This window comes from Abrus precatorius, unplaced genomic scaffold (genome assembly GCF_003935025.1).
Source record: "Abrus precatorius isolate BTA unplaced genomic scaffold, Abrus_2018 Scaffold3, whole genome shotgun sequence".
Taxonomy (NCBI): Eukaryota; Viridiplantae; Streptophyta; class Magnoliopsida; order Fabales; family Fabaceae; genus Abrus; species Abrus precatorius.
This window is the reverse complement of record NW_020874373.1, coordinates 29,294,313-29,314,037: the sequence shown is the minus strand read 5'-3', so window position 1 is coordinate 29,314,037 and position 19,725 is coordinate 29,294,313. Positions and strand designations below refer to the sequence as shown.

Below are 19,725 nucleotides of genomic sequence, written 5' to 3'. Positions count from 1 at the left end.
GCACTTGGGAATTTCTTATAACTTTTTTTTCTATACAAAGAGAAGTATAAAAAGTACTCATATATATATATATATATATAACTTCAACTTTACTAAATCAATTTTTAGCATATCTTTTATTATGATATCTTTGAAGTTCACATTACTGATTACTGCTTATAATTAGATAGTTTATTGTCTATGTTAATAATTTTGTATTTTGACCTTCATATAAAAATGAGATTTTTTATCAATAAAAAAATTAGATTTTTTGACTTTTTAAAAACTTGCTTCAACATGTTATTTATATATCTTTTAACACATAATTTTTTTTTTATCACAATACTCATTTCATTACGCACTTCTCTCTCTTTCGGATAACAATGCTTTCTTATTTTTCACTTTATTGTAAAAAAAAAAGTATATAATACTCTCCCTCCTTTTTTTATATATTTTAAATATTTTTTTTAACACATAGTATGTATATATCAATATTTTTTAAGCTTAATTATAAAAACACTCCCATTTTATATATATTAATTGCTAAATTCTTTGCATGGCCTCATGTATTGTAAATTTTGTTAACAAAATACTTGCTCATTACTCATATATGAATTCATTCATTTAATATATTAAACATCAATTTAATTATTTAATACTAAAAAATATTTTTCAAATATAATATAAATTTATAACATTTTAATATTTTTTATTAGTCTCAATAAATTAAATATAATTTTTTGAGACAAAAGATAATAATTAGGAAAGGTGTTCCACCAACAAAGTAATCCCTTAAAAGAGGATGAAACAAATAAAATGTGGATAATTTTTTGGCCGTGTTGTCCAACCATTTTTGCGTTGCCTAGTAAAAAATTCCAATAAGTATACAAAGGGGGGAAAATAAATAAATTATGACACAGTTATATTAATAAATTATAAATTGCATACTTCTTATGTAAATAATTGAACATCTACACAAGCAGAGTTGGTCAAATTGATGGGATAAATTGGATCCGAAATCAGCACTCTCACCCAGCCATTCGCAACAGCCGCTACAACTACAACTCTTGGACATATTTCAGTGTCACTATAGCTCGAACAACACATTCACCATAAAATGATTTACAACAGTCCCATTCACATAGGATTCACTAGACGGGTAAAGTGAATATAACAATTGTATTATTTTGTAATAATCAGTCTTCAACGGTTTCAAATAAAAAGCAGACTGATATTTTGTGACATGGTATCAGTGTCATAAATATGACTAATATCCTAGTCCTGTTATCAGTTCACCAAACAAAATCTAAGAAGCCACTACCATCCCAACTTTGAGATTACCAGATAAGAACCAAAATAAATTATTACAAAAGAAATTTACATACATCCGGGCTTGTCTCCTGAAACATCTTGGGCAAAGAGAGTTTGGACTTCATATCTTCAGCAATGTAGAAAAAGAATACCCAAATTACTGGTTTTTGAAAGACTGGAAGCAGCAAAAGAGAAAAAGTATAGTTAAAAAGATGATCATCACATTGTCAGTAGCTGATTTAGCATAATATTGACAGCATACAACCTCCATATTTTTGGAGATGTCCTTTATCTGCTCAGCTAGCTCCTGCTTCTTCTGAACAGCTGCCAGAATATATAACAGGAGTGAAACTGATTTGTTCATGCGGTCAATTAAGTATCAAGAGACAATTACTTTGCTACTACTACCTTTGCTTGAAATATCTTCAATTCTTTTTGATGTCCTCACTGCAAACCTCTGAAATGCAGGGCTGTAAAACAACAATGAAATGTTTACTTGAGCGAATGAAAGAAAACATAAACTACAACAGTGAATGAATTTTGTTTAATCTTAATTGGATAATTCAAAAGCAGGAAAACATTGGATATTGAATGCACACGCACCCATGTTATAAAAATCCGAGTACTTGATTTGGAATAGTAAGGGAAATAATTGAAGGACATCATGGAGACTACTAGAGGGCTGGATGATTGCTATTCTCTAAAACAAATTTTTTTCTCTTTTTAAAACCAAAACAAAAAAAAAATTATTGTGGAGTGCATTTTTTAATATGATTATTTTGAAAACTTGTCTTCCACAATCATTTTTAGATTGAAAAATTGAGAGCACGCTTTAGTTGTTTCTATTTCTCTCCTCCCACCTCAAACCCAACCAGTACCTTCCCCTCTCCCATCCCATTTGCCACCCTATAACCGCCACTGCCACCGCAGCTGCCAACAAAGGTTTCCAAAATTATTGAGGCCTGAGGTAGCCTTTGGGCAAAGTCTTAACAATGCCACTGCACTTGAGAGGGCAATCGATGGGAAGGGGGTGTTCATTGTGAAAAAGATGTTCCGTGGAATGGACAAAGCATTCCATGTTGGAAGGGGATTTATACTTTGAGTGGGATTAGGATCTTTGCCTTGAACAACATAGGCTCCTATGAGGAGATTTCCCTTCTGAATATCTCTGAGGAGAAAAAGATGTTGGGGAGAATGGAAAAACCATTCAGAAGAAAAGGGTATCCTTGATCTTTAAAAACTAGTTTTCAAAACAAAATTTATAAAACAAATTTTTTAATATTTTTATTCTGAAAATAATTCTGAAAAAAATATTTCCATGAGATGATAATTTTTAAAAACAAGAGAGAAAAAATAGAATCAAACAAGCCCTAGTCTTGATTTTGAATGGATTGATGGCATACATAATTACATATAATTGTACTCATATAAATGCTTTCACGGGAAACATCACTCAGCATAAACGCTTAACAAATGGAGAAGCAAATCTTCTTGAATCTTGATCAAGAACCTCTTTATAAAATTAATAAAATCAAAGTTCCCAAGTTAATTCTCGTAGTCACTTATGGGATCCTTACAAGCCTATAGAGTCATCATTGGTAATGGAAATTACTACCAGAATCAGGCAAGGGCTCAAAAATTCATAATATAATGTGATCAAGACTTGGCTAGACAACAAACTTTTATAGGCACTGAGCAATAAAGTTTGACATGATTAATATAAAGGAAAAAAGGCCAGCTGGAAAGTTTATACAAAACAGTTAAAATTAAATAATACATTAAAAACTTATGCAAATAAGACATTAAAATCGAAGGAAAAATGTTCAACCCCTCAGTCCTATGGATGTCAATTCTTGCAGTCATCTCTGCATCATTGGCATTAGGGGTGACCATAACCCAGTCTAGCTTGAAGCTGATTGGGTTCAATTCTGATAAAGGTAAACCAAAAACCCAGTTAATATCTGGGTCAGAGTTCAGGTCATTCCAGGCAAGCTAATGCCCATCCAATGTGACATTAAAATTGAAGAGTTATATTTTTCAAGAAAAGGAGTAAAGTATAATTCTTGTTGACTTAAAGTGATACCTTATAAATTAAATAACTTAAATTGATACAATTTATTTGGAAAAATATAATGTTAAAAGTCACTAAAGCAATCTCACCATATAATCTAGTTTTTGAGGTTTAGTTAGTTTCAAGCCTAAACTTAAGATGGTATCAAATCTTATTATAAATATGATATTGAACCACCCTTGACTGTAAAGCAAGAAGCTAGCTCCAAAGATTTTTCCAGTGCAAATTAGCCTGGCCTCGGATTTCCCAGTGCAAAACATGTATATAATAAACCCTATAATCTTCACGCACCAGATGTCAAGTTTTTCTGTAATTAGTGAATATTTTTGAAACATAGAAATGGACAGACAGTCAATTCATGAATTCCACTGATCAATGTACTACTAAAGCTAGGTCATCCTAAGGGGAGTTTTTATGCAGGCATGGATATGGTTCATTCAAGTTACACAAAATTTCCATTTTCCATATTTTTCTTTATCCCCTTGCCTGATTCCTCTATCCAAAAACAGTGTGTAGGAAATCAAAGAAAACAACAATAACAATCTTCGAAAATTAATATTTGCTCTAGTCAAACACACAAGCACGAGTCATATCCACATTGCATCTAACACAAATTTTCTAAAAACCATCGGCAAAACTAATATAATGAAACCCGTAACACCAATTATCGTAAGTATATATGTGCTCATGCAGCAAACCTCTTAAAATTCCAATGCAAACATGTTGTTCTGGAGAGACTTAAAAAACTAAAAAAATTGACTCTCTCATGCATAGATCAAAAGCAAAATTTTAGAAAAAGAAAATTAAAAATGGAAGCACCGCGTACCTGTTGGCAAGACCATTGACAACCACCTCATTCACCACGTACGAGATAACCCTGTTCATGAAATTCGCACCCCCGGCCATGTTTGTTTCTCAACTTCAAACTGTAAACGATTCAAATATTACCAAAAAAAAAGGGACCCTTAAACGTTTAAGCTAAAAGTTTTGAAATTTTCACGTAGTTATCGATAATCCCTATTTTATATTTTTCTAATCCTATGTTTTTTCTATCTGGCGAAATAAAAGGAGAACCAGAACACAAATTAGGGTTTCAGAACAAGAAATCGAGAGCTGAGAATTAGAAGAATAAAATAAAATTGGGTACAAATTGCAAACCTAAATCGGAAAAAGGATTAAAGTGAGAGATTGTGAAATGGGGAACAATAGAAGAAGCGTCTGGAATCAGAAAAAGGCGGCGAAGTGCAAAACGTTGGGTTGATTTTCGTTTATATTCCTGAAACCATAACACTGTAAATAAAAAAAAATAAAAATCAAATATTGAGTGCTAAAACTGTAATTTAAGACGCTAAAATGTGTAAAATGATAAAGGGTATCTATCTATCTTTGGATAAACACGTTAATTAAATGCTTATTTAATGAATTTTAAAATAATATTTTATATCATAAATTTAATTATAAAATTATTTGAATAAATTAAGAAGAATTGGTTTTATTAAATTTATTACGATAAATTTAAAAAGTTATAAATTATTCCTGCAAATGAGTTCATAAACTCTACCAAAACAAGAGTGCAATGCAATTACTACAATCACATTAATATAGTTTAAAGTTTAAAAAAAATAATATTATTTAAAATTTATGCAAGATTCTTTCATAAACAAAATAATAAAATTATACAAGACTCTGATCCAATTTGGTAATATGACCTGATGATGACTCAGTACCAACTACGAAGTAAAACACCCTGATTGGCGAGTCCTAAATTAATTTTAATAAATACAAAATACAAGCTCACATTGATTAAAAAAAATAAAAATAAAAATATATGAAAAATTATATCAACATATGTTATCATAGATTTTTTATTCATTAAATTTTAATTAGCATTTTAAAAATACTCATTAATAAGACTAACACGTACTCATAATAAAGGGTACACTAAAAAGGGCTTTTTAAAGAATGTTTGAAAACCATTTTACGAAAATAAATTATCAACGAGTATATGCCAATTTGAGAATTTTGAACATATTTTATTTTAGAGTAAATTCATAAATTGATCTTTGAAATATACATTATTTTTTTATTTTAAAAAATTTTGTTCTATATAATTTAGTCATCAATATGTTAATTTACTCATATTTTGGTCTTTTTAAAAATTTAAATGATCTGCGAAAGTATAAATATGAATAATTTGATCCTCAGGTATGCTAATTTTGTTAACATTTTGCTTACATTTGTGAGAGAGAATAAGCATAATGTAAGTAAGTTAACGTATTTAAGGACTAAATTGTATAAAGTAAATTTTTTAAAGACAAAATAAATAAAATGGTACTTCCAAGAGAACAAATTATATATTTACTATTTTTGTTTTATAAGTATATATACATGAAATAATAATAAAAATAGATAATTAATTAACGATAGTAACAATGTTAGTAAATTATTAGTAAAGTTTAATGTAAAATGTCAAAATTTAAATTACAAAATTTTTATAAGCATATTAAATATAAGAAATGAGTAGGGGTCAAGTTACTTTAGGACTCTGCTTAATAACTCCTCATAATCATTAAATTGTATTAATCCAACAGTTGAATAAGGTTATATGTTTATGTAAATTATGCATATCAAATTTGAGATGAATTAGATATTTATAGATATGTAATTTTATAATTAATATTTCTTTATAATTTAAAATTGTATATTAAATGTTAAAATAAAGTTACTCAATGAATTCTTAATCAGTTTTTTATTTGTATAAGGTTTTCTTACGTTTGATCTATTAAAAGAAATTATAATTAAATAATTAAATTGACAAAATTCAGTATTTATAAAGAGTTATTAAGTTGAGTAACTCTTGTCAGAAGAATTACTTCTAATTAACCTGATCTCTACTCATAAGAAATATATATACTCAATGATCAATAACGAATGATAATTAGTATGTTAAAAGTTGAAGTGCATTTTCTCTAAAATGGAAGTTTGAATTGTGAAAATGTTTTTGTTTTTCAATTTCAAATTGTTGCTCCACAATTATGTAGGAGGATAAGAAATTTTCCATCCCATCATCTCTTGTTTTGTAAGATCATTTAAATAGTAAATTCTTTTTTAACAAAGTTTTTTAGTTTCAATGATTTTGGTCAACTGTACATTGAGCAATTAAAAACAACAGTACTCAACTTTAGGCACAAATCATGCCCAGGTTTGATCAACAAAAAGTGATTTCGACAAGATATTTAAGACTTGAAAGAAAAGAAGAAAATGGAAATGCTTTTTATTTCAAGACAACTTTTGGTCATAATAAGTCATGAAATTTCTGTGCCTTAATATCACTTGCACAAGTGACACTCATTGTGAAAACAGAACTTGGCTTTGGAAAATGACTATGTATGCATCAATGCGACAAGGTACAATGTGACCCTTTAGGTGCATCAATGGTGTCTAATGTGTCAATAGTTACAATGCGTGTATTTTTATATCACACAAATGGCATTTCAAGATGAATGTACACAAGCAAAATAATTGACATCTTCATGTCAGAAGAGAGTAAAAAAAGGGAAAGAAAAGGCATGGATCTTTGTGCAAGGTATTTGTTATAGCATAGCAAAAAATATTTGATTCCATGTATCTGGAACTCCAGGCAAACACCAGTGTATGCAATCTGCATTTTGTGGATCAGCCCTTTCCTCTTCAGTTAACAATTTCCCTCCAGTTTCAGTGTAAACTGAGGAATGTCCATCAATTCTGTACTCTGATATTTGTGTTATGTTGATGAAAGTCACAGGAACTTTCATTTTCTTCACCACTTTGGCCACCACACTCATAATGCCCTTATCAGAACCTGTTCCCCAGTGCTTCTTTTTCCTCACTGGCTTTGTCTCATTGAAGCATTTCACACCTTCCATGTTGCCCCAGTCTTGACTTCTGAGAAATAAAATATTTGACTTGTTAGAATCTTAAGCATTTTGCTCATACACACAGTTCTTAACAAATTTTCAAGTTTATAAAGCAAGGAACTGCTTGGGTTATCACATGTCTATAAATGCTAAATGGTTAAAAAAGTTCACCTTAGATTTAAAGAAATAATTGTTCTTTTCTAAAACAAAACTAAAAGAAATAGGCAATTATTACTTCAAAATAAGCTTAACTAAACATGTACTTGGCTTAAACCTTAAGTTGCTATAGCAAGCTGAACTTAATGTTTTCTTAAGAGAAGGGACCTTGTGTGTGTTGGTGACATAGTTGTGAAAAAGACCCGGGTTTTGTTTGGATTGATAGTTGAGTCGATCCAGTTGGCCCATGTCTTCAAAGCTAACTTGTAAGCAATTGGGGTGTCAAATTCTTCATACCCTTCTTCACCATTGCGAAACGAACCCCATCTGAAATTTACAACACTATATGTCACACACAGTTTCTTCCTTTTAATGTTTGTTATGAACAATAAATGATGAATGACACCTATAATTTCTGACTTATTATGGAGTAGTTTAAATCATATAGGTACCAAAGAAAGCTTACAGTGCTTTAATCCTTACACCACTCATCCACCATACATAGGTGTTGAAAACAAGGATATCCACTCCTGTCCAGTTTTTGGCTCTCTCAGCAATAGCATCCACTTTTATTATCCTTTTCTTTGTATCTCCTATGATATTGATGTCAGTGTTGGACTCCACAAGATATGGGGCCCAATAGAATTCTACTGTAGCATTGTATTCCTATGACAGACCAAATACGAAAAAAGTGAGCTTGAATGTTCAAGTGAGTAGTAGCTTATGTCAAACAGTTTAATATGTTGTGTTTAAAAGAATTGTGAGACAGTAAAAAAATTTGTTGTATTTTTGTCAATTACATGATTAAGAGCCAATGATTAAGTTAATAGATGATTGAGTTTACATCTTTGACCATGTATTCAATGTATCAATACCTTGGCTTTGAAGACAGAATGAACTCTCCCAAGTTGCATAGATTTCTGCTCTTGTGGTATGACCCATTCTACCAAGCAGACAAAAGATTCCCACTGGTTTCTTTGCAGCGAATCCCCTACAAAGAGCAACCTTTTCCCTTGAAGCTTTTTGAGGGCCAGTTCTGGATTGAAACTGCAAAACATAGTCATTTTGGAATATGTGTTATTTCAGCTATAATACTTATTTCTGGCCAAAAATAGATATACTTAAAAAGAAGTTATGCAACCTTAAATGGCACATGGAGTGTGAAACTTACCGTGGCAAGGTACAATCTTCTGGCTGCCACTCCCAATGGCGGTAGTCAGAATCTGTTCTCCCATTCTTGACACAAGAAAATTGTCTATCTATATATGGACAGCTTATGTCAGAGTAGAGCGGCTTTATTGAATGGTTAAACACCCATTTACCATTTGCAACATTGCACTCTTCAGGGTCAAAATCAAACCTGTCATCAATCCATGATGCATTTACAACCTCCTCATCAACCTTCTTATCACCTGCTGGGACTATCATGACAAGAGACATCATTGCATTAGAATCAAATTGGTTACAATGAAACATAAAAGGCAAAGATGAGATAAAGTGAGATAGTTGTATAGTAGCATTTGTGAAGGTCTAATTAACTTACTAGACTTTGGTTTGGTGTTGGTATTGGTGTTTTTTCTAGGACATGTTTTGAACTTGAAAATAGACTTGGAAGAAAGGAAGCTGAGTCTCTCTGCATACAAGATAGCTACAAAGACAAGAACACATGTTGTGATGATAATGATGGGTAGAGGCAGCTTTCCTCTGGGCGGCTTCATTATTCCTGAAGGGATCATGAGGAAGGAGATGAGAGAAGCTCAATGGTGGGAAGAAAGAGATAATGAACAAGTGCACAGTGCAACAGAATGATGAGGACATTGTAGAAAGGATTTAGAGGGGGAGGTTTTATGCATTTTTGAGTAGGAGTGAAGTTAAAGCATAGTATACTTTGGCAAGACTAAAAAATGCTAAAAGATACTGGAGGTTAAGGAATGAGTTGAAAGGCTAACATCTTTGACACCTCATACTTTGTCTATGTAGAGAAATCTATCGATGTAGCCACACATCATGCTTAGTAGTTTATACATTGTCACGTAGACCCTGTATAATATTCCTCAGGTGGGAAATATACTATTCTTGTTAAGTTTCTGTCTTTCTGTCTCTTATGACTTTTTGAATATTCAACAGTTCTGTTCACACCATTTAGCATATTTTTATCCCAAATGATTATTGAACTAGATTGTTTCTTACTCCACTTTTTTTTTTCACTATTTTTTTTTTATATGGATTGAGAATTATATAGGGCTCAAATGAATATATATAGTGAAGGTGTTCAACAAATCCCTTACTAGCTAGTGTTTGTAACGTATACAATTTGTATTAAAAAATTCTGTGCAAACATCTGGATTCATATAAGGGACAATTTGAGTTAGATTTATACATTTGAATTTGTTTATTAAAAAGGTTATCTTTTAAAGTGCAATTGTATGGGTATATATTTTTTTAAGGAAGTCGTTGTCTAAAGTTTTTATCATTAATGACATTATATCAAGTCGTTAAGGTATTTGCGTGAACTATACACCTAATTAATCATGATTCTCTAATGTTCTCCATTTAAAAGGAGGAATCATGAGCAGCAATTAAATGTTGCTCTCACTCAAAGGGCTACCAAACAAGAATTTTAAGATCACAAAACCATGTTTGGATGTGATTCCTCACTACCTAAACATACCCTTCTCTCTAGCATAGAATAGGTCCAGCAATCTTGTTCTTGCTCTATACACAATATATATCGATCTTTGCAATTTGTGCATGGTTGTTCCAATATTGAGTGGGACATGATAGCTTCCAATATGTTCTTATTTCAATACTCAACTTACCCTTTTCTTTCTGATAGCAACTATTAGTTGCATGGGCAACTTTCTTCCTTACCTCTCTTTTTTTCCTGTATGCCCGTTTGTCTTTTTGTATTCCTTAGATGAATCTTGAAAAATTGTTCCTCCTCACCTTTTTGCCATTCTCTTTCTTCCAAATCCTTGCTAGCTAGATTTGGACGTCAATAGAAGCTAGAAATTATGGGTAGAAAAAGGCCTTGTGTTTTCTTTTTTAGTAGAAATTGCTATTTGTGTTACTCTACGTAAATTTATATGATTTCTTAAGAACTTTACGTTTATGCAAACAAGGGAGAGATAGTTCAAATGTACTTTAATTGAGACAGAGAGAGGGGAAAATATAATTAAAAGAGTTAGTGACACAATTGATTCAATTTAATATGAAATTAGAAGCAAAGAGAAAAGGGAATGAAAAGAAAGCAAATAAACAAAGGGGGAATAAATTAAGTAAAGCTCTTAAAAAGAAATATATGGTTGAGGGTTGAATTGCGTACGAGACTGAAAGTAGGTGAGATACATGGTTTGAATGTACTTGAAACTTAGCATGGGAGGGTAACTTACTGAATTTAATCCAATTGGAACAAGAATTTGTTTCTGTACATGATTTAGTGATTTTTCAAATAACCATTATTAGATAAATCTTTCACTTTGAAATTGAGGGATCGTTAAATTATTGTATCATATCTGAAAATAATAATTGATTGGCATACTCAGAATGCTTCTATTAATAAATTTCAACAATGATGAAGTCACAATATATTAATTTCTTTCACTAATGTCCCATGCCATAGCCATCAGTTTGTTTCCTTGTGCTGATCTAAGCATTTACCACACGTGTCAAAACCAATCAAGATGGGTGAAGTCATTGACAAGAAACATTAGTCCTTGTATATAATATGAGTAGTAACATGCATGCCATCCTATTCTATAGGTCTAATCAAGTATACACAACATGTCACATAGGAAAATTATTCATTTTCAGGGGCAAGTAATTATGAGGATCATGGTTTAACAAAGTGGGGTGTGAAGGGTGAGCTGTTTATGTGGGAAAGTTGGAGAGCAAAACATGAGAAAATATTCCAGAGAAGTAGCAATGCAGCAATGAACTAACCTTATTGCAGGCTCTCACAACGTGGAAATTAGACTAGTGAAAACCACCATTGATATGGGCTTAGAAAAGTTTCCAATGTGGAAATGGACATTACAACTTAATAAACACAGTGGTTGTACTAACCTAATCAGACCGTACAACTGAAAATTGACCTTAGCTAAACATCCTTAAATTAACAACCACCAAAGTGTTAATATAATTATCATAATACAATCCTTTATCAATCAACAAAACGTCATTGGGGTGACCCTAAAGCATTGAAGTTGAAAATGCACAAAACCAATCACAAATAATCATTAAGCAATTGAAACCTCCGCTGTAATCCCGCATCAACATCAGACTCATTAATATAATTGGGTATAATGAATAAAGAAGTTCACCACTTGCATTTTCAGGGAATTTTCAATTTTGATTATGCTGTTGCTTGAAAAATGGATTTGACCTAAAGCCATTACGTCAATTTTCCATTTGTAGGTAACACAAATTTCCTTCTAACTTTCTTTGCTTTCAATCTTAACCTTATTTAGAAGATAGAAAATTAGTCATATATATTTATTTATTGTGGATGAAGATCGAAATACTTCTTTTTGGGTCAAAATGTAAATAAAAAAATTACGTTGTACTTTTTTCTTGCTTGATCAATGTGAATCTTGAAGAAGCTACTAATAGGGCCGAAGAAGACTGGATTCACGTTGTACCTATTTGTTCAGCAAGTTGCAACAGTGAAACTAGATAAAAAAACTGACCCAGAGAAAACAAAAATTACACCTTAAAATTATCATTTTAAAGTATTAAATACCGAAAAGTATCAACACTTATTTAACATTTTTCATATTTCTGTAAATCTTATCACATTATTTTATTTTATTTTTACCTTTATTTCTTCTATTTCTTTATCTCTTTAAATGTTCAGTGTCTACCAACCATTTTTTTTAAAATAATCTGATTTAATATAGAACTATGATGCTTGTACAGACTTATTAATTTGTCATCAGATGATTGACACATCATTATGTGATTACTAAATTCTATTTTTAACTATTTATATGTAATTGTATGATTTAACTAAACATATTCTTTCTATTTTGTTTTCTATTAATTAGCTAGTTGAATAATTCAATTAACTTAATAACTTTTAGTTTAAATTTAACTTTTCATATTTTGGTTAATTTTCTAAAAAACAGTGATAGTAAAAAGAATATTGTTAATTTTTCTTATATAAATATTTAAAATTATATAGCAGAATGAAAATGGTGATTTTGTAACTAGAAGTAACAATAATAAATAAAATAAAATATATTTTACAAAAAATAAAAATCTCTTTTATTTATTATAAAATTGCTTTTAATAGTTTATTCTAAAGTTTTTCTTAACCCTTCTTACTATTTTTCAAAAGGTTAAAAGTCACTCAATTCACTCTTCTCATAGATTTTTAGCAAGCTTTTTTATACATATCTAAACTACTTTAATCAATTTTTTGTCATTTTTTTAATAGGTATCACTCCAATAATTTTTCTATACAACTATTTCTTATAGAGTCATTTTTTAATATCTACAAGTTCTTTTTAACATTTTTCTTTAATCTCTATAATCAAATTTTTTCTCTTATTATCATTTTAAAATTCAACATTTATTACCATTGAAGATGATCAGTTATATAACAATTGGATAAAAACACCTTTTAAAATATAATAGTTACTTTTTTATTACAAATAATTTTTAATATTTTTTTTAAAAATTTAACTACTCAATTTATATTATATATGTGTAACATTTTTTATTTTATTATTAATGTCATATTTTTTTATTTTATAAATATTATAATATTTTAATTTAATAAAAAATATTTACCTGACTTTCCATTTAACACTCTATAACCTTGTTGGATAACCATGTGTAATTTTTCTTACTAAATAAAAGTGTTATTCGAAGTTCATTTCTCCTCACCCCATTCAACATAGAAAATGAAACAGATAAGTATTAGTTCTATGTGTGATACAAGCAAACGACTCTTCCAAGATCACATTCGAACCCATTATACAAGAAAATGGAGTCTTTAGCTCTACTATTTGAATTATATAATCAGAAAAAAATGGAAAAGACCAAAGTAAAAAAAGTAATATAAAAGAACCATTTTAATATAAAAAATTGAAAATAAAATAAAACCACAGGCAATGGGAATTCCAAAAGAAAGTAAAATAAAATTTCCAACTACTTGGAGTTTGGATGAAAAGGAAAAAAGTTTGAAGAAAGAATAAAGAAAAGAATATAAAAAAGAACGTTGATAAAAAATTCTCTAATTTAAAAAATTTTAAAACACGAATCTATAAAATTTTAAAAAATTTATAAAAACTGTAAAAAAGTGTTACTTTCTATCTGAATCTTATTTTCTCTTCTATTTCTTTTTGAACATTAACTCTCAGACCACAAATAGTAAACAATTTAGGGAAAACAATAAAAGAAAACATTAACAAAATTTATAATTATTTTTTAAAAAATAATAGCAAGATAAACCCAAAAAATTAAAAACTTCAATTGCATGTGTAATCATTATCTTCATTGCATAAAGGATTGTTTAGAAATGAAATTTTTAGAGGAGAGATGAAAGAAAACTTTATATTTTAAATAAATATATTTGAAATTACTATTTTTTAAAATAAATATATATAAAATTAATATATTGACATAAATTTAATATATTAATTATATATTTATTATCATAAATAATATACAATTTTTTAAATTTAAATAAAAAAACACGTTCTTCACTCTTTTTCCTTCTAAAATATTACTCTCAAACATACCTGATAAAAAAGTTTAACTATTTGGAAGAGAGTATAACAAAAATAAATAAACAAATAAAATTTAAGAGCAATTGTTTATATATTCTTTGTATTTAGAAGAATTTTTTATACTAAATATTATATTTTATTTAAAAACAAAACTCCCAATATATGCAGAACTTATGATTAATGAAAATAGTAAACATTTTGTTTCCTTTCGACCAACACGTAGCATCATAGACGTCATGTTTGAGAAGCTCTTCATGAACTGAAACGTTGCATCTAAATTCTAACCTGAATATAATAAAGTAGCTCACTGAGTTTCAAGTTGGAAACATCAAAGAGACAAAAACACAAACGTGGAACACTTAAAAGGTGTTAAGGGTACATGCATGTATGCTTCATTGCTTGGTTTCCATAAACACAACACAGCTGAAAGCAGAAGTATAGAGATAGACTATGGCTTTGTTATTGAAGCTCTTTGTTCTTATCATACAATTACTTCTTCCAATTGCTTATTCTTTCACCAAAGATGAGTTCCCTCATAACTTTGTCTTTGGTGCATCAACCTCAGCTTATCAGGTTCTTCTCTTTCTTTCCATTCCTACTATTTTGCTATTCCACCTTTTCACTAGTATACGCTTCATTTTCATTTGCATGGCTTGCTTCGATTTGTTTTAAATAAATAATCCTTTATTTTCTTTAACTTTTAACTTTCCGAGAGAAATAAATAAGTCATTATTATTTTAAGAATTTTGCCAACATTAAGGAATTAAAAAATTATAAAAATTTTGTTGGGATATATTAATAATTATGAAAATAAGTACGTTAATAATATTTTTGATAGTTTTTTATTTTTAATTTTTAAGAATACTGCTTAAGATTTGCCTTTTTTTAAATATAAACTAAATCAAGCATACTGCTCTTTTTGTTAAGGAGTTAATTGGAATGCAACTTTTATATCCTTTATATTATTGAAATTGGTTTATTCTTATAAAATCGATTTTAAAAATTATATTATTTCTAGTGTTATTTAATTAGATGATAGTGTAAAAAATTTTATACTGGAATTGTGATGATGTGAAAGGGTGAAGGTGCGGCAAATGAGGATGGAAGGAAGCCAAGCACATGGGATACATTTGCCCATGCTGGAAATGGTACAATCCTCTACTCACATTTCTTGTTGACATCAATTTTTTCCCCCTTAAATACGTCATTATTTGTTAAAAGAATTGAATACTAAAACATATTTTCAGGGAATACGTACGAAGGTGATGGAGATATTGCAAGTGATCAATATCACAAATATAAGGTATGTGACTTTGTAGTATATATATATAGAGAGAGAGAGAGAACCAAAAATGGCATATACATGCATGCACACAAGATGCATCTTATATACTCTATTGGCTTTATATTGATGTTCTTTATACCTTTATTTCCTGCAGGAAGATGTCCAATTAATGGCAAATATGAGTTTAGATGCCTATAGATTTTCCATATCATGGTCAAGGCTTATTCCTGGTAAGATCACCAAAATGTTGTTTGGGAGAGATTCTTAAAGTAATGTCTTAACATAATGTCAAAAAATTACTCGTACTTGACATACACTAAGGTTTGATTTTGTTATGTTTAATCTCTGACTCCATTTGAATATAATTGCTTAGACCAAGCAGTTATGACAGATGCTGTTCTGACCATTTTGTTCCAATGTATGTCCAGATTGAAAAGGACCAGTGAATCCCAAGGGATTACGATATTACAACAACCTTATCAATGAATTGATAAGTCATGGTTGTTATGAAGACTAGATTTTCCATTTAAAATATGATTAATACTTAAGAGAGGTTCTTATGACTTACATGCCAATATATATTTATTTTTGTTGATGTTTCTTCATCTTGTAGGAATCCAAGCACATATTACATTACACCATTTTGACCTACCACAAACACTAGAGGATGAATATGGAGGATGGGTTAGTCGAAGAATTGTGTATGGTTCCCAATATTCTAGTTTTCAATTCTGTTACCATCTTGTCCGAGATAAGAGATCATAGGAAATGCACACTGCACAAATGTGAAAATAATTTATTGTGATCAACATATTTTTATATGAATGCTCTGTAGGAAAGACTTCACGACATATGCAGATGTGTGTTGTAGAGAATTCGGTGACAGAGTTAAGTATTGGACCACAGTGAAGGAGGCCAATGTGTATGCAACAGAAGGCTATGGCTCAGGAATCATGCCACCTCAGCGGTGTTCTCCTTCCTACAATAACTGCTCTAGGGGAAATTCCTCAATTGAGCCATATTTGGCAGCCCATCATATGCTGCTAGCACATGCATCAGCTGTTAGATTATACAAGAAGAAATACAAGGTAGAATAATGTTTGGCATATGCAACACTCTACTTTGTTAGTCATTAGATTAGACCTCTAATTTGCATTTGGTACATAATTATTTATGAGGGATAGCATATAAGTTTATCATGATGGTGTCATTTTGATTGGTGATAAGAAATTGTTGATTTGTTTAGAAAACAATCCATGCTAAATGCAGGACATGCAGCATGGCTTTATTGGGTTTAATCTACTTACTTTTGGTTATATTCCTGGAGAAAATACTAGTGAAGACATAAGTGCCACTCAAAGGGCTCGAGACTTCAATATTGAGTGGTAAGTAATGATCTGGTAATGATATCTCTCTTTCATGTTTATTAGCTTTCTGGGATTGCAAAGGACCAACTCTGCAAAGAATTTGTACGGCTAAATGAAGATATTGATTTTTATATCATGGTTAAGTTCAATATTTGGTTCCTATATATATATATATATACCTTAGGTAGAAGGGACTGAAAAAAGTAGTTAGGAATGGAAAGAATAGTTAGTTAGTTAGTCAGGGGACAGTAGGTCTGAGTAAGATAAATTAAGAAGATTAGAAAAGTATTAAGAAAGGGAAACTCTGTGTGAAGGGGAAACCCTTGGAGGATAATTCTTTCGCCTATTATTACCTGTTCAATAACAATGTTCGTCTTATTTGTTTGCTTCCATCAATTTCTCATTTCTCTTTAATGGTTTGTAACAATGCTATGCCCTTTTTTGCGTTAGTTCTTATAGGAAAGAAACTCCACATTTTAGTCCCTACACCAAAAAAATTACAAAACAAACCCGATTGTTTGCTAACGATATGATGGTATTAGATTTTATTGAGTTGTTCACCGTCTCTGCTGAGATCAATATTTCATGAAGCCATGTAGGGAAAAACGTTAGCCAACTCATCATAATCCAACACCATTATAACTTTGGGAAATGGTAGGGACAGATTGGTAAACATTTTTTCATGTAGGGCCCCAAATATAGTTTTTTAATGTGGGGACTAAAGCAAAAAATAGTGTCAAATACAGGGACAAATTTTTTAATTTAACCTTGTATCTTTAAATTGTCCTTAAGAGTCCTCAAAACTTGAAGCGTGGACAATAAACAGTCTAATTTACCATGAAAGTAAGTTAAATTGTGAAAAATGTGTTGACCGGGATCAAACTCTTGACTACTTGATGTTTTAATTAATATCATCGTGATGAATGCTCGATAATGACTTTATAACTCTAATTCTACTGAATTAAAGGATATTGTCAGAAGAATCCAACACTATTTATTCAATCAAATAAATGGTCTAGCTTCCAATTATAAATTAATAGCTACTCTTGGTTTTCCTATGATTTGTCTTTGCAGGTTTCTAAATCCCTTTACTTTTGGAGATTACCCTGATATAATGAAAAAGAGAGCTGGCTCAAGGCTTCCTTCCTTCACCAAAAAGGAGTCAAATCTTGTCAAGGGCTCTATGGACTTCTTAGGGATAAACTTTTACTTCACATTTTATGTTAAGAACAGTCTTGGCAGCCAGCAGATAGAGGATAAAAATTACATGGTAGATTTGGGGGTGGAATTTGAAAGTATGTTACAAGATATTTCCTACGGTTTTGTTTGCTAACCTACTTTATATTGAGCTCAAACAAGTTATTTGCATATAAATGTCTCTTTATTTTGTGACATCTCATCCTTGACTTTATGATTCTGAGATACTTGTTGTTCATAGATGGACCATTTTATTTTCCGCAGCAGTGACTTTAATGAGACATTGTTTAACATTTGTGGTTTTCGTTTCTTTTAATTTTTTCTGTAAATTTTCTAACACTTGCTAATTTTTTTTATAGACCTTCTCTGGTTTTATTGGCACACCCTATTGGAATTTCTTCTGTATGCAATCTTGTTTCTTGTCTCAGAAAACATAAATGCAAATATATAAGTTCTAGTTGTTCTTGATATCCAGCCTCTTCACGTTGTTTTTTACCTTCATCAATTCGCATCCTCTTCTAGTCCATGTCACTAAATCAAAATGTCACCAAATACTGTCTAAATTTTATAATCCTATACTGTTATTGCTGCAGACTTAGTTATTAAACTTCAGTAGGAGAAATCAGTCAATGGAGTCATCCAACTTACTCTGATTTTGAGGAGCTGAGAAACCTAATTAATGTTTAGTCTGATTGTAGGATTCACCAAAAATGAAACATCTAAATATGAGGTAAGAACATGGTGCTATTCCTCTTTCTTTTCTTTTTTATTTTTGTCATTTTCTTTGGGTTGGAGCTTCAGTGCTTTACTTGTTTAGATCCCAATTACAACCTGGAGTTTGCAAGGGGTGCTAGACGCATTGAAAAAATACGGAAATTTTCCAATTTACATACATGAAAATGGTATGGCTCTCAGTCTCTTATCTCCTTCAAAACAGCATATACACACCTATCTTGTATGGCCCTTAAATCATCATTTCAAAACCAACAATCTTAACCCTCTATTATATATAGTTGTATATTAAATCTTCGAGCATAATTTATAGGCCAACAAACACCTCAAAATTCGTCATTAGATGACTGGTCAAGGGTGAAGTACATGCATGCATATATTGGGAGCATGCTTGATGCATTGAGGTACTATGATATCTTAACATCTCTCCACTTTGTCAATTTTTTCTTGATGTTAATTTTTTCTTTTTCATTTTTTTATTCCCTTCTTTTTCTATATGCATGACCCATGGAAAGGAGTGGATCAAATGTAAAAGGGTACTTCATATGGTCCTTTTTGGATGCATTCGAGATAATGAGTGGATATGAAGCAAGTTTTGGCCTATATTACGTAGACATGGGCAACCTAAGCTTTCTGCTGAATGGTACTCAAATTTTCTGAACAAGAAGCCAATGGACCCTAAGATCATCAAGGAAATTGGGAAGAATGCACCTTTGCTTTCACAATCTCCCATACTGCATCATGCTACTTAAAGTAATATGAATAAGTTAAAATTTCCGATCTTGAACTTCTGGGGTGATAATTTTTTCTACTTTGTCTTAGCATGTAATAGACAAAAAATAATAAAAATACTAGGTTTATGGTGTTTGTTGGATTATGGGACTGTCATCAATATCGCAACTACATATTTGAAAAAGCATATAGATCATATTGTATGAAAGAAGCTTCTATTATCCAATCTTATGAGCCCTTCTATATATGTACATGTATGTGTGTG

The 19,725-nt window shown here is 30.5% G+C and overlaps 2 protein-coding genes and 1 pseudogene across 5 annotated transcripts; 1 reads left to right on the top strand and 2 right to left on the bottom strand.

The window, feature by feature from the left end:
- Window positions 1-1,128: 1,128 nt before the first annotated feature.
- Window positions 1,129-4,617, bottom strand: LOC113863573. 2 transcript variants are annotated; one of them, XM_027497203.1, is made up of 5 exons: window positions 4,520-4,617; window positions 4,188-4,287; window positions 1,699-1,760; window positions 1,556-1,614; window positions 1,129-1,465 (listed from the first exon to the last, which is right to left on the bottom strand). In XM_027497203.1, exons 2-5 carry the CDS (start codon window positions 4,265-4,267, stop codon window positions 1,448-1,450), a joined length of 219 nt encoding a protein of 72 aa, XP_027353004.1. In that variant the 5' UTR covers window positions 4,268-4,287; window positions 4,520-4,617; the 3' UTR covers window positions 1,129-1,447. The 2 variants fall into 2 exon arrangements, with proteins under 2 accessions (XP_027353004.1, XP_027353005.1); XM_027497204.1 differs by having other exon boundaries at window positions 4,188-4,600.
- A 2,065-nt stretch (window positions 4,618-6,682) lies between these two features.
- On the bottom strand, window positions 6,683-9,216 carry LOC113863049 (protein trichome birefringence-like 3). 3 transcript variants are annotated; one of them, XM_027496433.1, is made up of 7 exons: window positions 8,957-9,079; window positions 8,774-8,834; window positions 8,585-8,672; window positions 8,289-8,460; window positions 7,880-8,079; window positions 7,582-7,740; window positions 6,683-7,285 (listed from the first exon to the last, which is right to left on the bottom strand). In XM_027496433.1, exons 2-7 carry the CDS (start codon window positions 8,793-8,795, stop codon window positions 6,955-6,957), a joined length of 972 nt encoding a protein of 323 aa, XP_027352234.1. In that variant the 5' UTR covers window positions 8,796-8,834; window positions 8,957-9,079; the 3' UTR covers window positions 6,683-6,954. The 3 variants fall into 3 exon arrangements, with proteins under 3 accessions (XP_027352234.1, XP_027352232.1, XP_027352233.1); XM_027496431.1 differs by having other exon boundaries at window positions 8,585-8,834; window positions 8,957-9,216; XM_027496432.1 differs by having other exon boundaries at window positions 8,585-8,825; window positions 8,957-9,216.
- Window positions 9,217-14,597: 5,381 nt separating this feature from the next.
- LOC113861917 lies at window positions 14,598-19,480 on the top strand (annotated as a pseudogene).
- Window positions 19,481-19,725: the final 245 nt, after the last annotated feature.